We start from the raw sequence: 17545 nt of genomic DNA on the forward strand, positions 1-17545 counted from the left end.
ATTATCAGGAAAATAAAAATGTTTGAATATCCCTACCCCTTTTTTTTCTGGCTTAAACAGGAATAAAGGAAGATAAAACAGCATGAATCCAACCCAACAGGCAGCATGACTAGAAGCTTGTATCCTGTATACCTGGCAGTTGGCCAAAAAATGATCTGCTCAACTTTCCTAGTGATGACAGGAGGGTGATAACAGTGTTTAAAAACCTGCTGTATAGCACAGGGAGCTCAGCTCGGTGCTCTGTGATTACCTAGATGGGTGGGATTGGGGTGGGGAGGGAGGTCTAAGAGGGAGGGGACATAGGTATCCATACAGCTGATTCACTTCATTGTACAGCAGAAACTAACACAACATTGTAAAGCAATTATACTCCAATAAAAATGATAATCAAAAAAGAAATAAAAATAGAAATAAAAAGGTGAATATAGTGTAGGCATTAGGACAAAGCTGCTGACAGTTGTTGGTGCTGTTTTGTTCGCTATCAAAGTGTTTAAGTTTGGTTGTCTGTATTAACTTTTTATTGGTTACGATCCCCAGAATTCTTGCTTCTCAAAGGACAAAGCTCAGGCTGGGATTCTTACAAAGGTTTCATAGGACAAAGTAGAGAAAGTTAGCATATCTCAAACAACGTTTGCATTCTACGAGACAATTACATTTGACTGAACCATCGACAATACATTCACACTCCGTAAACAAGTTTTTCTGCAAATGTTTATTTAGAAAGATTTTAAAGAAATGTCACTGTGTCTGTGGCAGTTTCTTTAGGTGAAAAAAGTGCTAACAGTTACTATGGAAACCAAGACGCAGGCAATGAGGAGCAAAATCAGACCTATACGACAATATTTTGAATGCTTCTCTTGTTCTTCTTCCTTTTTCAGTAAGGTATCAAAACCGGGTGTGTACATGTCTCCCAACCAAAACCGTAGGTCATTAGGACTTTCCTAAAAGAAAATTACACGAAGAATAGGATCAGTCAGTGTTACAGACTCAATGAGATTGCAGAACAAGACCGTATAGGTACTTTACGTCCATATTCACACTGTCCTAAGTGTCACTGCTCAAATAAGAGAGGCTAGGCTTCCTTGAATAGTAGGAACATGTAGCTACAGCCTCCTGGCTGACCAGGAATCCTCAGCGTCCACCTGTAGGTCTGCATGAGAATTCATTAGGAAGTCTGCACGGCTTGCTGAATAAATTGCTCACATTGCAGGGTCAGAAACACAAGAGCGTTTCTGTCATCTTTTCGCTAATTTCGTGTCTCTTACAACTCATAAATACTGTGTGTCAATCAGGTTAGTGAGTTGAAATAAAATTAAAATTCCTTGCCTTAGTGGAGCCTTGGGGGTTTGATTTTGTTGGCATAATAGGGATAAAGATGTTTGCTGAGTTTTTCAGTAAATCCAGAAGCTGACTTCCATGGAACAAGGAGTAAGACCAAGAGTAAAGAGTCTTTTCCATGCTTCTCTATCTTCTGGTCTTCCTTGTAGCGGAATACAGCATGTTGGCATGCAGAAACTCTGGCACTGTTTGACCTTCTGGAGAAAGGACCCAGTATATCCTTTCCCACATCACCTCCTAGGCCCCATGTCTCTGATTCTTTCTCTGGCCTTGTCTCCCTTTCAGCCCTGAGAAATTGTCTTCTACTCAATTTCATCTCCTATGTCCAATGAATCATCTGCAAAATCTACTGTCTATACATGTAAAACATACCTATACACACACACACATATATTTTTTCCCTCCTATTTTCTCCTGCTGTTTTTCAGTGCTAATGATTCAGTGTCTATAACTGGCATCTGGTAGACATACAACAAATTTATGGTGAATGCTGAATCTCTATTTTCATAAACCCACTTCAGGCCTTATTATTTCTCATTTGGAGTATTGCAGTGGCTTGTAGCTGGGCTCCACACCCTCTCTCTGCCTCTCTAGGCTCAGTGGACTTAAAGTCAGCCAGTTTCCATGGCTGGACACAAGGGTAATGAACTAGCTTCAGACTGCTAAAAGAGGAAGGGGAGCTGGGTGGATTCTGGTGATGGCAATATAACTCTTCCATCACATTGCTACTAGGTTCAACTTCCCAGTCTTAGAAAAGCGAAAACATTAAAATAAAATTTGGATGACGTGTGCAAAAGGATAGCTGATTTAAAAATCCTTGCCTACGTCACTCGTATCCTTCATTTGTGTCTGTGTCCTAATCAGAGGCCTGCACTTTGCCTGCAAGTTTAATGCCTCACTCTTCAGTAAGAACTTCCATAATGGAGACTATCCTTTCTTACATTCTGCCTATAGCTTGCCTTTGTAACTAAATGTGGGCTTCTTTTCTCCTTTCTTATTCATAAAGTTAGTAATTTAGAAAAATGGGAGTGGCCAAAAGCACATGGAACTTCCATGGCCTGTAAAATAGTTGAAAAGGTTTCAGAAATTAGGTTGGGGGCTCTGTCTGCTAATTAGGAGATATGGCTAGGGACGGTGATGAAAGAAGTTGAAATGATGAGGTCAAGAAGAGATCCTAATAAAAACAAAAGCCATGACTTCCAGAAGCATCTCTCAAAATAGCATCATGAGGTCTGCATACAAGCCTCTGACCTGACGGGCCTCTGTTCTGAGGTGAGTGTACAGGTAGAGGATGGGTGGGGAGGGGGCCGGCCCTGGCTTTCTTAAAGCAATGCATCCAGCAATTCACATTCAGTCTTCCTAAGCGTGTCATGGTATTGTCCAACAAAATATTACCCCTCAGTGCCAATAATGTTCAGTTTCTTTAGGCTTACATTTGAACTTTTGTTTTTCTTTGAGTCTGTTTGTTAGCCTTCCCCCCCACCCCCCACCATTATTCTATTACTTAAACTGTAGCTCCAGCAAAACTGTACTACCTATTGTTCTGACAAACTCTCTCACCCTCTTGTATATGTGCCTTTTTTCTTGCCACTTCTGACAGAAGAGGGCCTCTCCACTCATACAAACAACCTATGTCTTCTGGAATTGTACACATTCTTCAAGTCCAGCATAAATTAACTTTTTCATAAAGGCTTCTTTTAATCCAGTGGGACTTTGTCCTCTTCTGAATCTGCACAGCACTTTCCACTGTTCTTCCTATCCTCTATCCACTATCCTCTTCCTCTGTCTTGTCATTTCCTCTGTCCTGTCTAGCGTTATTGTTACTTTGCTCAGTTAGATGAAATTTTGAGGGCAAGGAGAGTCATATTCATCTTCATAGTCCCTTTGTCATTCATGTAAACAACAAAGAAAAGAATAGAGGCTCTAGCATACAGTCAAGAAATGTTTGTGAAATAAATCAATACACTTTTTCCTAGTTGCAGAAGGTTGTTTCCTAGAGGTATTGATCTTTAGATTCCTGATAAAAAAACACAAGATTATTGTTGCTAGAGGGGAGCATCTGTTATGGAAACGTCTCTGGAAAAGAGGCTACATTAAGGAGGAGATACACTAAATCCACTAGGAGACTAAGAAACTCCAAAGACTTTGGACACTATTTCAAGGAGTGCACACTTGAGATTTTAAAAAGTGTAGGACTTTAGAGGGACATAATGCTGTCCCCTTTAGCAGGAAAAATCTGTAGGTGATTAAAGTATGGGGTTTAGAACAGACATACATTGTTAAAGGAAGTACTTGGAAAATGTCAGACCTTTCTGGCCCTAGGGTGGGCAGAGGTAAGCCAAGGCTGGGTAGGAATCCAGTCCACTCAGAAAACAGAGGGCCTCTCTCCCTGCTTTTCAGGTATTCCTAGACCCTCTATTTGATAGGTGACACCAAGGGGAAAAAAAAGAAAAACCTGAATTGGGTTTAAGCTGGGTGAATGAGTTCATTGCATACTTTTCCTGTGTTGAAATGTTTTTGTTTTGTTTTGTTACTGAGACACAGGAAAATGTCCAAAATGTAAATTTGCAATCTTAAATCACTGAGTAGGCTTGAAATAAAATGATCTTTGATGAGAACCGCCTTGCACAGTGCCTAAGACAGAGCATTTAGTCAATATTTTTGAATAAATGTAGAATAAGGAATTCTTAAGTATTCATGAACATAGATGATCACAAAACTAGAGGAAACATACTTAATCTGGCAAATTAACTTTCAAAACCTGATACCTTCCAGGTAAACCCTTCTTCTGTGTCACACCATTTCTTTCTCTCTACACTGTAGAGATGCTGGTAATTGCTGAAATTGTAAAACACAAAACACATAAATAAACATAACTACTGACTAGGAGAGAGAAAGTGAAGCCAGAGGCCAAAATGACCTGAAATCTGGAAATTTTGTGCCTAGTGAAGAGTGCCTTTCACCTCAGTACCCATTTCTTTTAGGATTATTTAACTGATCTCCCTCAACAATTAAAGGAGTTGATTCTTTGCCTTGAGTACCTTCAGATGCCCAGAGAGGTTTGTGTGCAGGGAATGCTTGTCATACTCCTCAACGGTCCATGAAGGATTCTTTTTTCTTTCTTCCATACCATCCTCCAAACTCTCATCACCGTATAGTGGGTTATTCTTCAGAACTGATGACAGGGATGGTGGGGGGCTCTCTGTGCTCACAGCACTCTCCAAACTGGATCTCCTCATTCGTTGAGCAGTAATATTCTTCTTCTCTCTCTGTCAGGAGGCACAGTGACAAAGTTTGTCTTACCAATAGGTCACTGATGACAAGGAAGGCAACGTGAAATAACTGTACCTGAAAGCTTGCTGATTCTGCCTGGAAGCCCAACAGATTAGGACAATGAATGAAGGAAGAATTCTAGGATCCAGTTTGACCTAGGATCCTACCATTAATTGAGTTATTTATTTGCATGTGATCTTGTTGAGCTTCAGTAATCATTCATTAAAATGCTATTTTATAACAACAGAAAAAGGACAATGTTCTTTAATTCAAATAGTAGAATTCTAAACAAAGCCATTTTTTCCCCAGCTTATTTGCACTGAGATTTGACACTTTATTTCTTTCTACTTGTGCATTCCATGACTGATTAAAAAAATTTAACATTGCTGTATTAATCCAGCAAAATCAAGATTAAAAGGCATTTTATAGATATGCCTTGGCTTTCATGGGAACTCCCTTAGGACTCTTATTTCAGGCAGCTTGGAGAACTGGACTAACTTAGCATTGCACTCCTATATGTAGCTACAGAACAGCTGGCTTTTGGAAGGCTCTAATTCTGACTTCTAGATGTTTAAAAACTTTTTTTTATTAAAGCATGATATATATGTAGAAAAGTGCATATATTATAAAAGTGCATATATTATAAATTTTCACATACCAAATAAACCCAAGATACTACCAAGAAACAAACCATTACCAGCACACCTCATGCTGCCTTCCAGTTACTATCCCTCTCCCTCCCTAAGGATAACCAGTAGGATAACAGCATAGGTCAGTTTGTATTCATTTATATAAATGGAATCATACAAAGTGGTTTTTCTGTGTCTGGTATGACCTTCATATTTTTACTTTGCTTTTTTTTCTTATGACTACAAAACTATCACAAAGGTAGAAAAATTTCAGATTAAAATTTGTTCATTGGCCAAATAAAATTGAGAAGAAAAAAAAGTTTATAGTAACGTCTCATTTATGATGGGGCATCATGGGAGAGGAACTCCACATAAGTTAATTTTTGGAACACTTAGGTTTAACCCTTAAAAACTGGTGACACATTTCACTAATTTACAGGAAATTTTTCAATAAATGTGTTTCATATATTTCAGTCTTCTTAAACAGAGAAGTTTCAATAGCAATTAATATTTTTCTGAGTTATATTTATAATCATTAATACACTGATTCCCTCAGTATCTATTGGGGTATATAGGTCACATTAAATATGTGTTTATATAAGCTAAGTTGTGAACTAATATTATATATAGTTTCCTTCTGAAATGGCTGGCAAAAAATCACCTAGATAAAACCATTCACATTCTCTTTGGCCTTAGGTTTATCTAATTTTCTTAGTCCAGACATTTTTTACATACTTAGTGATCAACTTGGAGATCATCTCTGACTTTCAACTTGGAGATCATCTCTGACTTTATTAGGTCGTTGGTCTGCTCAAAATCAATTTATATTCCATAATATTGAAGTTTGTAATGAAATAATAAATCATCTTGACTTAGTGTTTATCTTTAAGATGGATGACCTCATGAAAAATGTTTCTGAATTGAGAAAAAACAATTTGATACAAAATTTAGATAGTTTCAGTTTAGCATAATTCTGACTCAAGTTTTTTTCTTCAAGGCTAGATATCTTTGATTATCTTTGAAGAGAAATAATTCTTCTAACATTGAAAAATTGACTTTGTCAGTTTTCTTGCCTGCTGGACTATTCCTTGAGCTTCTTAAATAAGAAAGCTCTATAAATCAGAAAAATACAGTTTCGGGGGTTAAGAAAAAATAATACTTTCTATTACAATGTATAAAGATCTTGAAAAACTAATATACAAAAGACAGAAAAATAATCAGAGCTATTTTTAAAAGAACATTCAAGCCATTAATTCTAAACTATATTCTTGAATGTTTGATGTTCATCCTAGAACTTGGTGCCATTTGACAACTTCATGTCTGAAGGACATGTGAATGGAAAATTAATAGAATAACTTTATTAAGAATTTTATGGAAGAAATAGAAAATACTAATCATGGTTGAGGTTCTTTTGTATTTTGATATATTTTTTCAAAATCTCTTAAGAAAGGAAACAAAGCATGTATTTGAGTTTAACTTTTCACTCCACATTCTAGATGGACTACACTTAACAAAAGGAAACTCAACAGTAATTCCATTATTTTACTCATATAAGCTCTAAAGTAACTTCTTTTTAAAAATACTTAAAGTAACACTTCAAAGCTTACCTAGGCTCTTCTGTATTAACCATTACTTTGTCCATTTACCCTTTATACACTTTAATCATTATTTATGTCATTTATGTATAAGCTATCGTTTAATGGAAAGAGTGATATAGAAGACTTTCAGACAAACACTGAGAATATACAATTAATAGGCCAAAACAGAAGGAATCTCTAAAAACTGTACTTCGGTAAGAAGAAACCTGATAATAGAATGAAAGATTAAGAGGCAGGAAGGAATGCTAGGCAAAACAAAGAAAAAAAAAAAAAAAGAAAAAACTGACAAATATATACAGAAATCTAAGGAAGCACTGATTTTATGGTAAAATAGAAATAAGAATAACCACTAATTTGTGAGTTTTAAGATAAAAGAAAACTGAAACTGTACAGTTAAAAGTTTAACAGATATATTTAATTAGGAAATTTTAAGAAGTCATTTCAGTGAGAGTATTGAGATATTACTAAAAAATAGAGAAAGAATGTATAGCTTCTAAATTGGTAGATCAGAAGAAAAAGGATAAAGGAAAATTAATCTAAAAGGTAAGAAACCTGAAACAAAGAATATAGAGGAGAAAGTCTTAGGAAAATAGAAAAAAAATTGAAATAATCATGTTAAATGTAAATAGACTAAACCCTCTATTTAAATGACAGACTGTCATATCAGGTTTTTAAAATTAAATTTAATTATATAATATTTACAAGAGAAATACCTAAAATATAAGGACTCAGAAAAAATGAGAGTGAAAGTATAGAAAAAGATATAGCAGGCAAATATAAAGAAACAAGAGCTGGTATTTGACTGGTTAAATACTCAGCAATTTTGTTTTCCCTTCCTGAGTACAAGGGATGACTGCCTTTATTAGGAGTTAATTTGAAGTTAAACTGGGGCCAGCTCTTCTGATGATGTGTGGACAAAAGTAACAGAGACCACTTCCAAGCTGAGCCCCTGAATTCTCCAACATGATTTTTGGCTCACTCTTCCTCACTTTCCATTTTTGTGTCACTGTAAGCAAGGATTCTGAGATGGCAGAGTTTTAAGATGAAAGAACTTCAAGCCCTAGGATACTGCTTGGAAAAGAGTTGCCCCCCAAACCCATCTGCCCTTCCTCAGACATGCACAAGAATGCTTTTCTTCTTTTTAGTTAGAGATACTTTGTCATTACAGTGTAGCCTAGCCTACATTCCTTAATACAGAAAGTGATATCTTGAAATTCTACAAATGTGGGCATTGGCTTAGCAGTCAAGAAGTGGAAAGGGATGAAAGGGATGTTGGAAGCCGGATTGATGGTTACTCACATAATACAGTGAAAAGTGTTTGGTATAAGTGTCATCTGTGGTCATTTGGAATCTAATCCCCTGTAGCTGTATGAGAGGTATTATAAATAATCAGAGCATTTATGTACAAGGAACACAGTGCTGGTGTAATACAAGAAAAAGATGACATTAGAGAAAGAACTGAATCGTTTGCAAGAAGAAAGAGTAGAGAAACTCTGGAAATTTGATGCCTTCTATTGTTAAAAATCTGACTGTTTATAGACCTCAAACACTAAGATCTAGAATCATTTAAAAAAATGGATTGAGAAAAAAAAAAAAAGCGGATTAAAATTTCTTAGCTGGGAGTTCCCTGGTGGCGCAGTGGTCAAGAGTCCGCCCATCAATGCAGGGGACAGGGGTTCGATCCCTGGTACAGGAAGATCCCACATGTCGCGGAGCAGCTAGGCCTGTGTGCCACAACTACTGAGTCTGCGCTCTAGAGCCTGTGAGCCACAACTACTGAAGCCTGCACTCCCTAGAGCCTGTGCTCCACAACGAGAGAAGCCACTGCAATGAGAAGCCCGTGCACCGCAACAAGGAGTAGCCCCCGCTCACAGCAACAGAGACCCAATGCAGGCATAAAAATAAATAAATAAATAAATAAATAAATAAATAAATAAATAAATAAATAAATAAATAAATAAATAAATAAATAAATAAATAGCAAAATCAAATGAAACATTAAAAAATAAAAACAAACTTCTTAGCTGAACGAAGTGACTCAGGTTAAAGGTCCTGTTAGGGTGTGGTTTCAAAACTATTATTCCTGACTGCCTCCAGGTGTTTGTCATTGAGTTAAAGGATGGAGAAATGGAGGTAGAAAAGCAAACCATTAAAGCCTACTTGAGGGACTCCCCTGGTGGTCTAGTGGTAAAGAACCCGCCTTCCAATGCAGGCGACGCAGGTTCGACCCCTGGTCTGGGAACTAAGATCCCACATTCTGCAAGGCAACTAAGCCCATGCGCCACAACTACTGAGTTTGCACATCTCAACTAGAGAGCCTGTGTTCCGCAAACTACAGAGCCCACGTGCCCTGGAGTCCACACCCCACAAGTAGAGAGAAGCCTGTGACGGGAGAGAGGCCCGAGAGCTGCAACGAAGACCCGACACAGCAGAGCGAAGCCCTCGCGACGCAGCCAAATAAAAGAAAAAAAGCCTATTTGAGAGCTATGCCTTAAGAGAACTTAAGGTGTGTTTATTGACCTATAGACCTGACCGCAACAAAATAGATATGATTACATTAATAAATAGCTCACACTAAGTTTTATAAGATATGTATCACCAAAGAAACCACAAGCCTAGAACTAAAAGCTTTTGATTGTTCAAAATTATAAAACAAAACAATAACCCTATGCCTCCAAATATCCATAAATAGGAGTAAATTTTGAAGCTTCTACAGCCTCAAGGGAGGGCCCACTCTGATATGGCAAAAGAGAATGATGAACAAGGGGCAGCTTCCTAGTGGGTAGGACTGGGGACCCTAGAGAACAATGCAGCAGAAAGTCTTCTGAAAAGCAGAATCATGGCCTAATCCACCTTCCCCACCTTCAAGGAAGGAGACCCACACACATTATTTTCAGTGGAATCTCAGAATTACTTTGGGTAGTGTCTGTCGTCTTTCATTTTTCCCATTCAGAAAGGAAGAATTACTGTAGCGATCCCGTTCCTATTCCAACAAAGATTATAGGATGATATGGTTGGGACATCTGCTAAATGGCTCACTTTGGTGTTAGTACCTCTGGGGAAGGATGAATGCTGTGTGTAGGAAGATGAAATATATAAGTATATATATGTTTAACAAAATGATAGACTGTGGCAGAGTCTGGCTAGGTGCTCAGCAAACCCATTTCTTCTTCATGGGCATACAACAGCTAGTTTGGGACATAGACTTGACCCCTAAAATCCCTGATCCTTGGCTTAGTCTCTCTCTCTCTTTTCTAGCTACAAGCATCATAAAAATTCTGATATAATAGAGCCTCAAAAAGGAACAGTCTGGGTTCCACTTGGAAGCAAGCCACTAGGATAATTTTCCCACCCACAACAGATCTTGTATGAATGACAGATACATTTTATTGAGTCAAGTCACTAAGAATTTGGGCATTTTTGTTTCCATAACATAATTTAGCCTGACTAACTACTAAGAAAGTATATATATCAGACAAAATAAACTTTCAGGTAAAAGACTTTGTTAGGTGAAGAAAGTGTTGGTGGAAAATGAATAAATGTAGGCATAATCAGTAAAATATAATATTTCTAAACTTGTATGCCTCTAGTAAAATAATCTCAAATATATAAAGCAAAACTTGAGATAACTAGGAGAAATTTATACATATAATTTTTTACCAAGCAGATAAAACAATTATTAAATATAAAGAGGGTTTGAACAATGAAACCAACACATTTGATCAAAGACATTGATGTCATTATTCAACGACTAAAAATATTCATTTTAAAAATACATTGAATATTTACAAAAATTGGTAATGTCCTGGACTCTAAAAGAAATTTCAAACATTCAATATTATATAGATCATGCTCTTTGATCACAGACAACTTATTAGAAATTTAGACATTAATATCAAAAAGATAATGTAAATTACCACATTTTGTAGAAATTAAAACACATTTCAAATAAATGATGGGAATTTAAAAACTTAGGCAGAATGAAAATGAAAACTGGAGCTGAAACAGCTTTTGAGGGAGTATTATAAGCATATATGCTCACATTATAAAAGCAGAATGAGAAAATTAATGAAGTAATAAACATCTAATTCAAAGCCTTAAAAGGAAACAGCAGAGTAAATCTAAGAAAATAGTCAACATGAAATAATAAGGACAGAAGGAGAAATCAATAAATATTATGAAGAAAAATAACCCAAATATACAATGGAGAGAATCAGCCATATTGAAAGCTATTTCTTTGAAAAGGCTAAACCGATTAAAAATATCTCTGGTAATACTTCTCCAGGAAAAAAAAAAAAAAGATACAAACTCACAATGTTAGAAATGTAAAAGGAACATGAGAAGTTACATAGCACAGATTAAGAACTGTAATAGGAGTATAATCTGAGTAACTTTAAGAATTTACATGCAATTGGGCGATTTCCCACATAATATAACTTACAAAATTTAATTAAGGAAAAAATAGGAAATGTTAATAAACCAGTGATCATTTGACTAACTGAATCAATAGTTTAAAATCGACCCCAAACATACACAGGTTTAGGAATACCAGGCTGAATGAGTATTGTAATCAGCACTCAGACATTCTTGAAACAGATCATTTCTATCTTGTTTCTATCTCATTTCTATCTTGTTGAACTCTTCTAGAATATAGAAAAACAAGGAATACTCCCCAACTCATGTTATGAAGTTGGTATAAACTCCAGACAAGGGAAGTAGGTAAAAGAAAAGGTAATTTTTTATAGGCCAATTTCTATTATAAACATAAATGAAAAAATCATTAATAAAATATTGCTAAACAGAATCCTACAATATGTATATTTTATATACTAGGACAGGAAAGATTTATACCAGAAAAGGATGTTTTACCAGGAGGATGGTTTCATATTCAAAGATTAATGTGACTCACCAATTATCAGGAAAGAAACAACACAGAAGTTTGCAGTACCTTGTGAAAAATATTTGGAAAATATTTAAACATATTTAGAGTAAATTTCCTAGCAAGATGGAAAGAGTAGGGAACTTTCTTAAACTAAGAGAATCTGCCCAAAACTTCCAGGGCACTGTTTACTTAATGGTTCAAATATTAGAAGCATTTATCTTGGTTTCAGAATTAACACAAGGACGACAGTAATCACAAACATTCATACGTTATTGCAAAGTTCTGAGCAATACACTAAAAATTAAATAAATAAATCAAAGGAATAAGGGTTGTAAATAATGAGACAAAACAGTAGATGACATGATTATCTACAGGGATACTTACCATCAAAGTAAAATAGATTTTAATACAATTTCTGGATTCAAAATCAATATACAATAATCAATAGCATATGTAATACTTTATTATAAAACATGATTTAAAAGGTCCTATTCTTAAGAGCAGTAATTACTATCAGTATTTAGATATAAACATTACAACTATATGCAAAACTTCTATGTGGAGAATTATAAGACATAATTGAAGGCTATACGAAGAGCATGATAAATGGAAGTATATACCATGTTCATGAACTGGGAGAATCAAGATCATAAAGACTTCCATTTCCCCAGTTTGGTCTACACATACAATGTAATTCCTATCATAATCATAATGCAAACAAGGCATTTTGTTATATTGCACATGTGAGCCCACAGACAACTTTTCTTGGAAAGCAGCTCCCCACTGACCACAATAATTCTGTTTTCCAAATTGCTAGAATGGTTACTTTTATGAAACACAAATTTGATCATGTGATCCTCTTGCTTAAAATTTTTCATCAACCCCTCCAAATTTTCAGGATAAAATTAAAAAATCTAGACAACACCCTCTGAAGCCTTCCTGGTCTGACCCAGGCCTCTCTTTAACCCCCTCCTGCCTTCCTCTCCAAGTAACCAGGGCTCTGGAGTCCCACATGTGTTCCTGTGACACACACAGTGCTTTTAATACAGTTTCAGTGCCAGGGACGTTTGGGTCTCATCTGGAAGCAGCGTGGTGGGACAAAGTGGGTAATGCTTCTGGCAGCATACCATCCAAGGGTGAATTTCTGACCCCAATGGAGATTTTGTGAACTGTGTAAATTTAGCATAACTTGATAAATCATGTCCTGATAATTGCCTGAGCAGCTCAGTGATGCTCCTCAATCTACTTCCTAGACAATAAATTAAGTACCTCAAAAGTCCTATAACATTTGCCCAAATATAAGCTTAAAAACGGGAGCCTATTGCACATAGGAGGCTGTTTTTTTTGAAATAGGAAATGGAGTACTGGGAATAGAGACAGTCCAGGAGAACGCATGACACGTGTTCAGAGACAGATTGTGAAATACAGTTATGATATACCAAAAAAAAAAAAAAAAAACAAACCTGAGATAGAAAGAAGAGATATTAGAATTTAAGGGGAAAAGAGTTATAAGACTGAAAAAAAAGCGAGGAAAGGTGATTAGGAAATACACCCAGTAAATGACATTGTCTAGAAACCAAGGGAAGAGCAACCTCCTTACCCTTGGTCTTTTGTTCCAGTTCACAGGTTTAGTACAGAAATCCCCTGGGTTCTCAAACAGATGTGATGGAAGCCAGGAAAAGATATAAGAAATAGATTAACCTGAAAAGATTCTGAAGTCTAACTGCTAATCAGAAAAAAAAAAAAAAATCCCACCACAATATCTGAAAAAACATGTTTTATCATTTATACCAAAAAAAAGGAATCAGCTTTTTCCTTTTATTACCTCGTTTTATAAAGGGATTGGCAGAAAAATTTGGGATACAATTCCAAATGCCTTCATCAGATACATGCCCCAAATTATTTTAACAACCAGAAACATTAGGTTTTGGCAAAAGTTTGTTCATTGCACTGAAAAGAAATTTATTAGGAAGCTCCTTTATTTCTCTAGTTGAAAGAATTTAAGAAGTATAAATCTAGTGGAATCAAGAAATATTTGCTTGTACTCTCTCCCTGCAAATACAGGTGACCTGTGTATCCACATAGAGGGAATGAACAGTGTTTGGAGATACTGGCATGCCTGAGGACATCTGTGCTTACTTTTCTATACATACGGTATTGCTTCCATTTGTGTAAAATGGCTTAGAGAATTGCCTCTGAAGGTGGAATGTGAATTTTAAAAAAGCTTAAAAGATAAATTATGGATATAAATACAGTACTCTGTTTTGTTTTTTGGTTTTTTTGGCCATGCAACACAGCATGCAGGATCTTAGTTCCCTGACCAGGGATCAAACCTGTGGTGCCTGCTGTGAAGTGCGGAGTCTTAACTACAGGACTGCCAGGCAAGTCCCTAGGAGATCTTTGTTTTAACTGTTGAGTTACTACCAACGTTGAAGGCAATGTTTGTAGACTAAGTCCTTTGACATTCCATGAGGTAGTCTGAATTCTAAACACCATGCACATGGAGGGTATGAGACCAAAGGGTAAGCTGACACAAACCTGAAGCTTGTGCGGATTTCATGGGAGTATAAAATCTAACTGCTTGAGTTAGCCACATAGCTTGACAAATGTATTGACTACATCCTCTAACACCTACACGCACACATACCCCCCTGCATCCACCATATACATCAAAAAATGCAAGTGGTATTATCGGCTATTTTCCAAATTCTAATGATAGGGTAATTTTAACACATTTTGGAATATTGGCAAGTGACGATGATGATGATGATGATGATACAAATTTCTTATACTCTTATAAGAAATCCTGTCAATTGTTTTTACCTTATTTTATTTGCTCTCAGTTTTCAGGAAATATGTAAAATGAGCATTACCCTAATTTTGCAAATGGAAATACTAAGGCATGGACTGAATAAGGGCCATAATTTATGTCTCTCAAATTGGTTTATTGTGGATTTGAGACAAGAAACCAAGTTTCAAATCTCTTTATTCAACATTCTCCCAATTGGCATAATGTCTCCCTAGCAGAGTGAGACATTAAGCCAACAGAGCAAGGGTTTTAAATTAAGAACTATTTAACAGCTGCCTACCACCTTCTGCATCCCTAACACCTAAATTCACCTGGTATATTCAGTGCCTTATTCCAGGTATCACCACAGCTACCTAAAATATTTTTTTAAATTAATTAATTAATTAATTTATTTATTTATATTTTTTTGGCTGTGTTGGGTCTTCGTTTCTGTGTGAGGGCTTTCTCTAGTTGCGGCGAGCTGGGGCCACTCTTCATGGTGGTGCATGGGCCTCTCACTATCGTGGCCTCTCTTGTCGCAGAGCACAGGCTCCAGAAGCGCAGGCTCAGTAGTTGTGGCTCATGAGCCCAGTTGCTCCGCAGCATGTGGGATCTTCCCAGACCAGGGCTCAAACCCGTGTCCCCTGCATTGGCAGGCAGATTCTCAACCACTGTGCCACCAGGGAAGCCTCCTTAAAACTTTTATATGTTCACTTCTTTTAGATTTATTTTTTTGCCAATGAATATATCACTCCTGGATTTTAAGATCCAGTCAAGGAGAGAAGAATTACTTATTGACATATTGCAATCTAATGTAGTGAATATAATTGTTTTTACTCATAATCTGTGACACACCTACTCAACTAACTAAATTTGTAATTGATTTACTCCTTCTCTCCAAGCGTTATTTCAGTAGTATATTGAACTGAAATTTTATTCAGTCATTTAACATTTTATTTTAGGGTAAAAGTATAACTTAATAAAGTTTATCTATAGTTTATAATTACCGATAACATATTCAAAGACATATGAAGCAGACTTTTACCTTCTTGGTTTGCCCTGAATAACTATATCAACACATCAGGGCCTGTTGAAAGAGATGCCCTTTAAAAATGTGCATTTCATTCAGGTTTAGGAACAACATTCAACAGAGCTTTAAACTGTGAAGTTCCACATGAAGGAAATAGGTCAGCTCCAGTCCTAAACAAAAGATGTTAGATCGATGTGTTCCAACCTCAAAGGAATTTATTGGATATGTTTTCTTAGACTAAACTTCATAGCACAGGAGGGCCAAGGTTCTCTGAATTGAGTTTTGAATCATTTTATTCCATGATATAAACAATAAGACAAAGGAGAAATTTCATCACATTTAACTCAAACAAAACACAAAAAAAGCAATCACCAAAAAGGTGTGTATGGATGGGTTTTGAGGATTACAAAAGGGAAGGATGTAAAATTTTTGAAAAGTTAGTTTTCATAATAGGCTGCCTTACAGTGGAAATAAATTAAAATCCTCATAGATGGAGGAAACACTTACATAATCATCCAAGTGTACTTGATTTTGAATGATCTCATGATAAAGGTCCCGAGGAGCCCACAAACACACCACAAAGGAGTCACTTTACACCAGGACTCATGAGTAGCAACTGTTTCTTAAAAGAAAACAAATTTCTGTTTAGGGAATTTGAGCCACTCCAAAGGATTTAATGATTTGCAGGGGTTTGCAGGTCAGTCACATCTGTTCTGAAATGACATGCTTCTTCCTGTTTCTAAATTGACTAACCCTTAACCCCATTAGCCCTCACATCTTAAACAAAGATTATTCCTGTTTCATGAGCTGTGCAACAGTCAAGTTTATTTATGTTTATTTCAGCACATGGAACTCATCACAGTTTTATTCTTCCCCTTTGGTTAGCAAAAAGAAGGAAGATGCAAAAGAAGAAAGCAAGAAATGAAGTCTGGGTTTGAAGGTTGATTGTTAAGTCTTGCCCACATGGACACCTGTGGAAAAAAAAGAACCTCTAAAATAATAACCAGCACCTTTCCCAGGTGGAGAGTTCTCTCTGTTTTCTTTCCTTCCATCATTAGGTTGCCATTGTTCCACTGTTTGAATCTCTTTTGCATGAGATCAAAGGGAGTCTGTCTAAATGAGGCAGAAGCAAGATTCAGTTCTCTCAGAGGCCATGCATGAGCCCACACAATGTAAGCTTCTGATGCTTTATGCTTAGACTACCCAAAAGACAGAGGTAGGGTTCCCCCCAGAGCCTTATTTGCAAACGTAGTAATTGATTTGAAAAAATTTGAAGGGAAGGTATAAAATGAGGGCTAGGCAAAATCTAAAATGACAGACTGAGAAGCTAGTGCTTGGAGGAAAACGAATGGTTGGGAAAATTCACAGAATTTATAAAGTGATCAGAGAAAGTCTCCTTATGTTAAGGAAGAGAGAAAGACCTTTTCTATGGCAAGTGTGAGCAGCTACTTTGTACTCTGTTCCCTATAGCTTTCTTTTTGCACAAATGATGAAATGGCCAATAATGAGAAAGAAGCAAGACCCTGCCCGCGTATTTATGTGCTCCCACATCTTACCTGTGAGTAGATGAGGTTTTGCCAGTGCTGTGCAGCAGGGTAATTCCCTCCCGGAAACTTCACCAGACTGGCCTGAAGAAGGGCTGAGTTCCTCATTAAAGACCTCACGTCAAGCTGCAGGAATTTGTCAGGATGGTTGTTATTTGGCAAAACAGAGAGATCCATGTCTCCCTTCATCTACGGTGGAAAACAAAGGCAAGCAAGGCTGCTGCTGTCAGAGCTGTCCATTATTAATGAGCCTGAGAATGCCTGACAGGCATCTGAAACCAGGTCTCTGGGCTGTGCTCAGAAACTACTCTCGAAATGACACATCCACACACAGAAACAGTGTAGCACGCTGCCTTACCTTTCACCACACACACACGCACGCATGCACGCGTGTGCGCGTGCATTTAGAGTGCTTGAATGGAACAGTTGGGCCCACACGCATTAAATTGGATGGGATACCAAA

The 17545-nt window shown here is 36.8% G+C and overlaps 1 protein-coding gene across 1 annotated transcript; it reads right to left on the reverse strand.

Moving 5' to 3' along the window:
- Window positions 1-710: 710 nt before the first annotated feature.
- MINAR2 (membrane integral NOTCH2 associated receptor 2) lies at window positions 711-17259 on the reverse strand. The gene is made up of 3 exons (XM_060006951.1): window positions 17095-17259; window positions 4380-4607; window positions 711-941 (listed from the first exon to the last, which is right to left on the reverse strand). The coding sequence occupies exons 1-3, from the start codon at window positions 17257-17259 to the stop codon at window positions 762-764; spliced, it is 573 nt and encodes a 190-aa protein (XP_059862934.1). The 3' UTR covers window positions 711-761.
- Window positions 17260-17545: the final 286 nt, after the last annotated feature.

Source organism: Delphinus delphis, chromosome 3, assembly GCF_949987515.2.
Source record: "Delphinus delphis chromosome 3, mDelDel1.2, whole genome shotgun sequence".
NCBI classification, from domain to species: domain Eukaryota; kingdom Metazoa; phylum Chordata; class Mammalia; order Artiodactyla; family Delphinidae; genus Delphinus; species Delphinus delphis.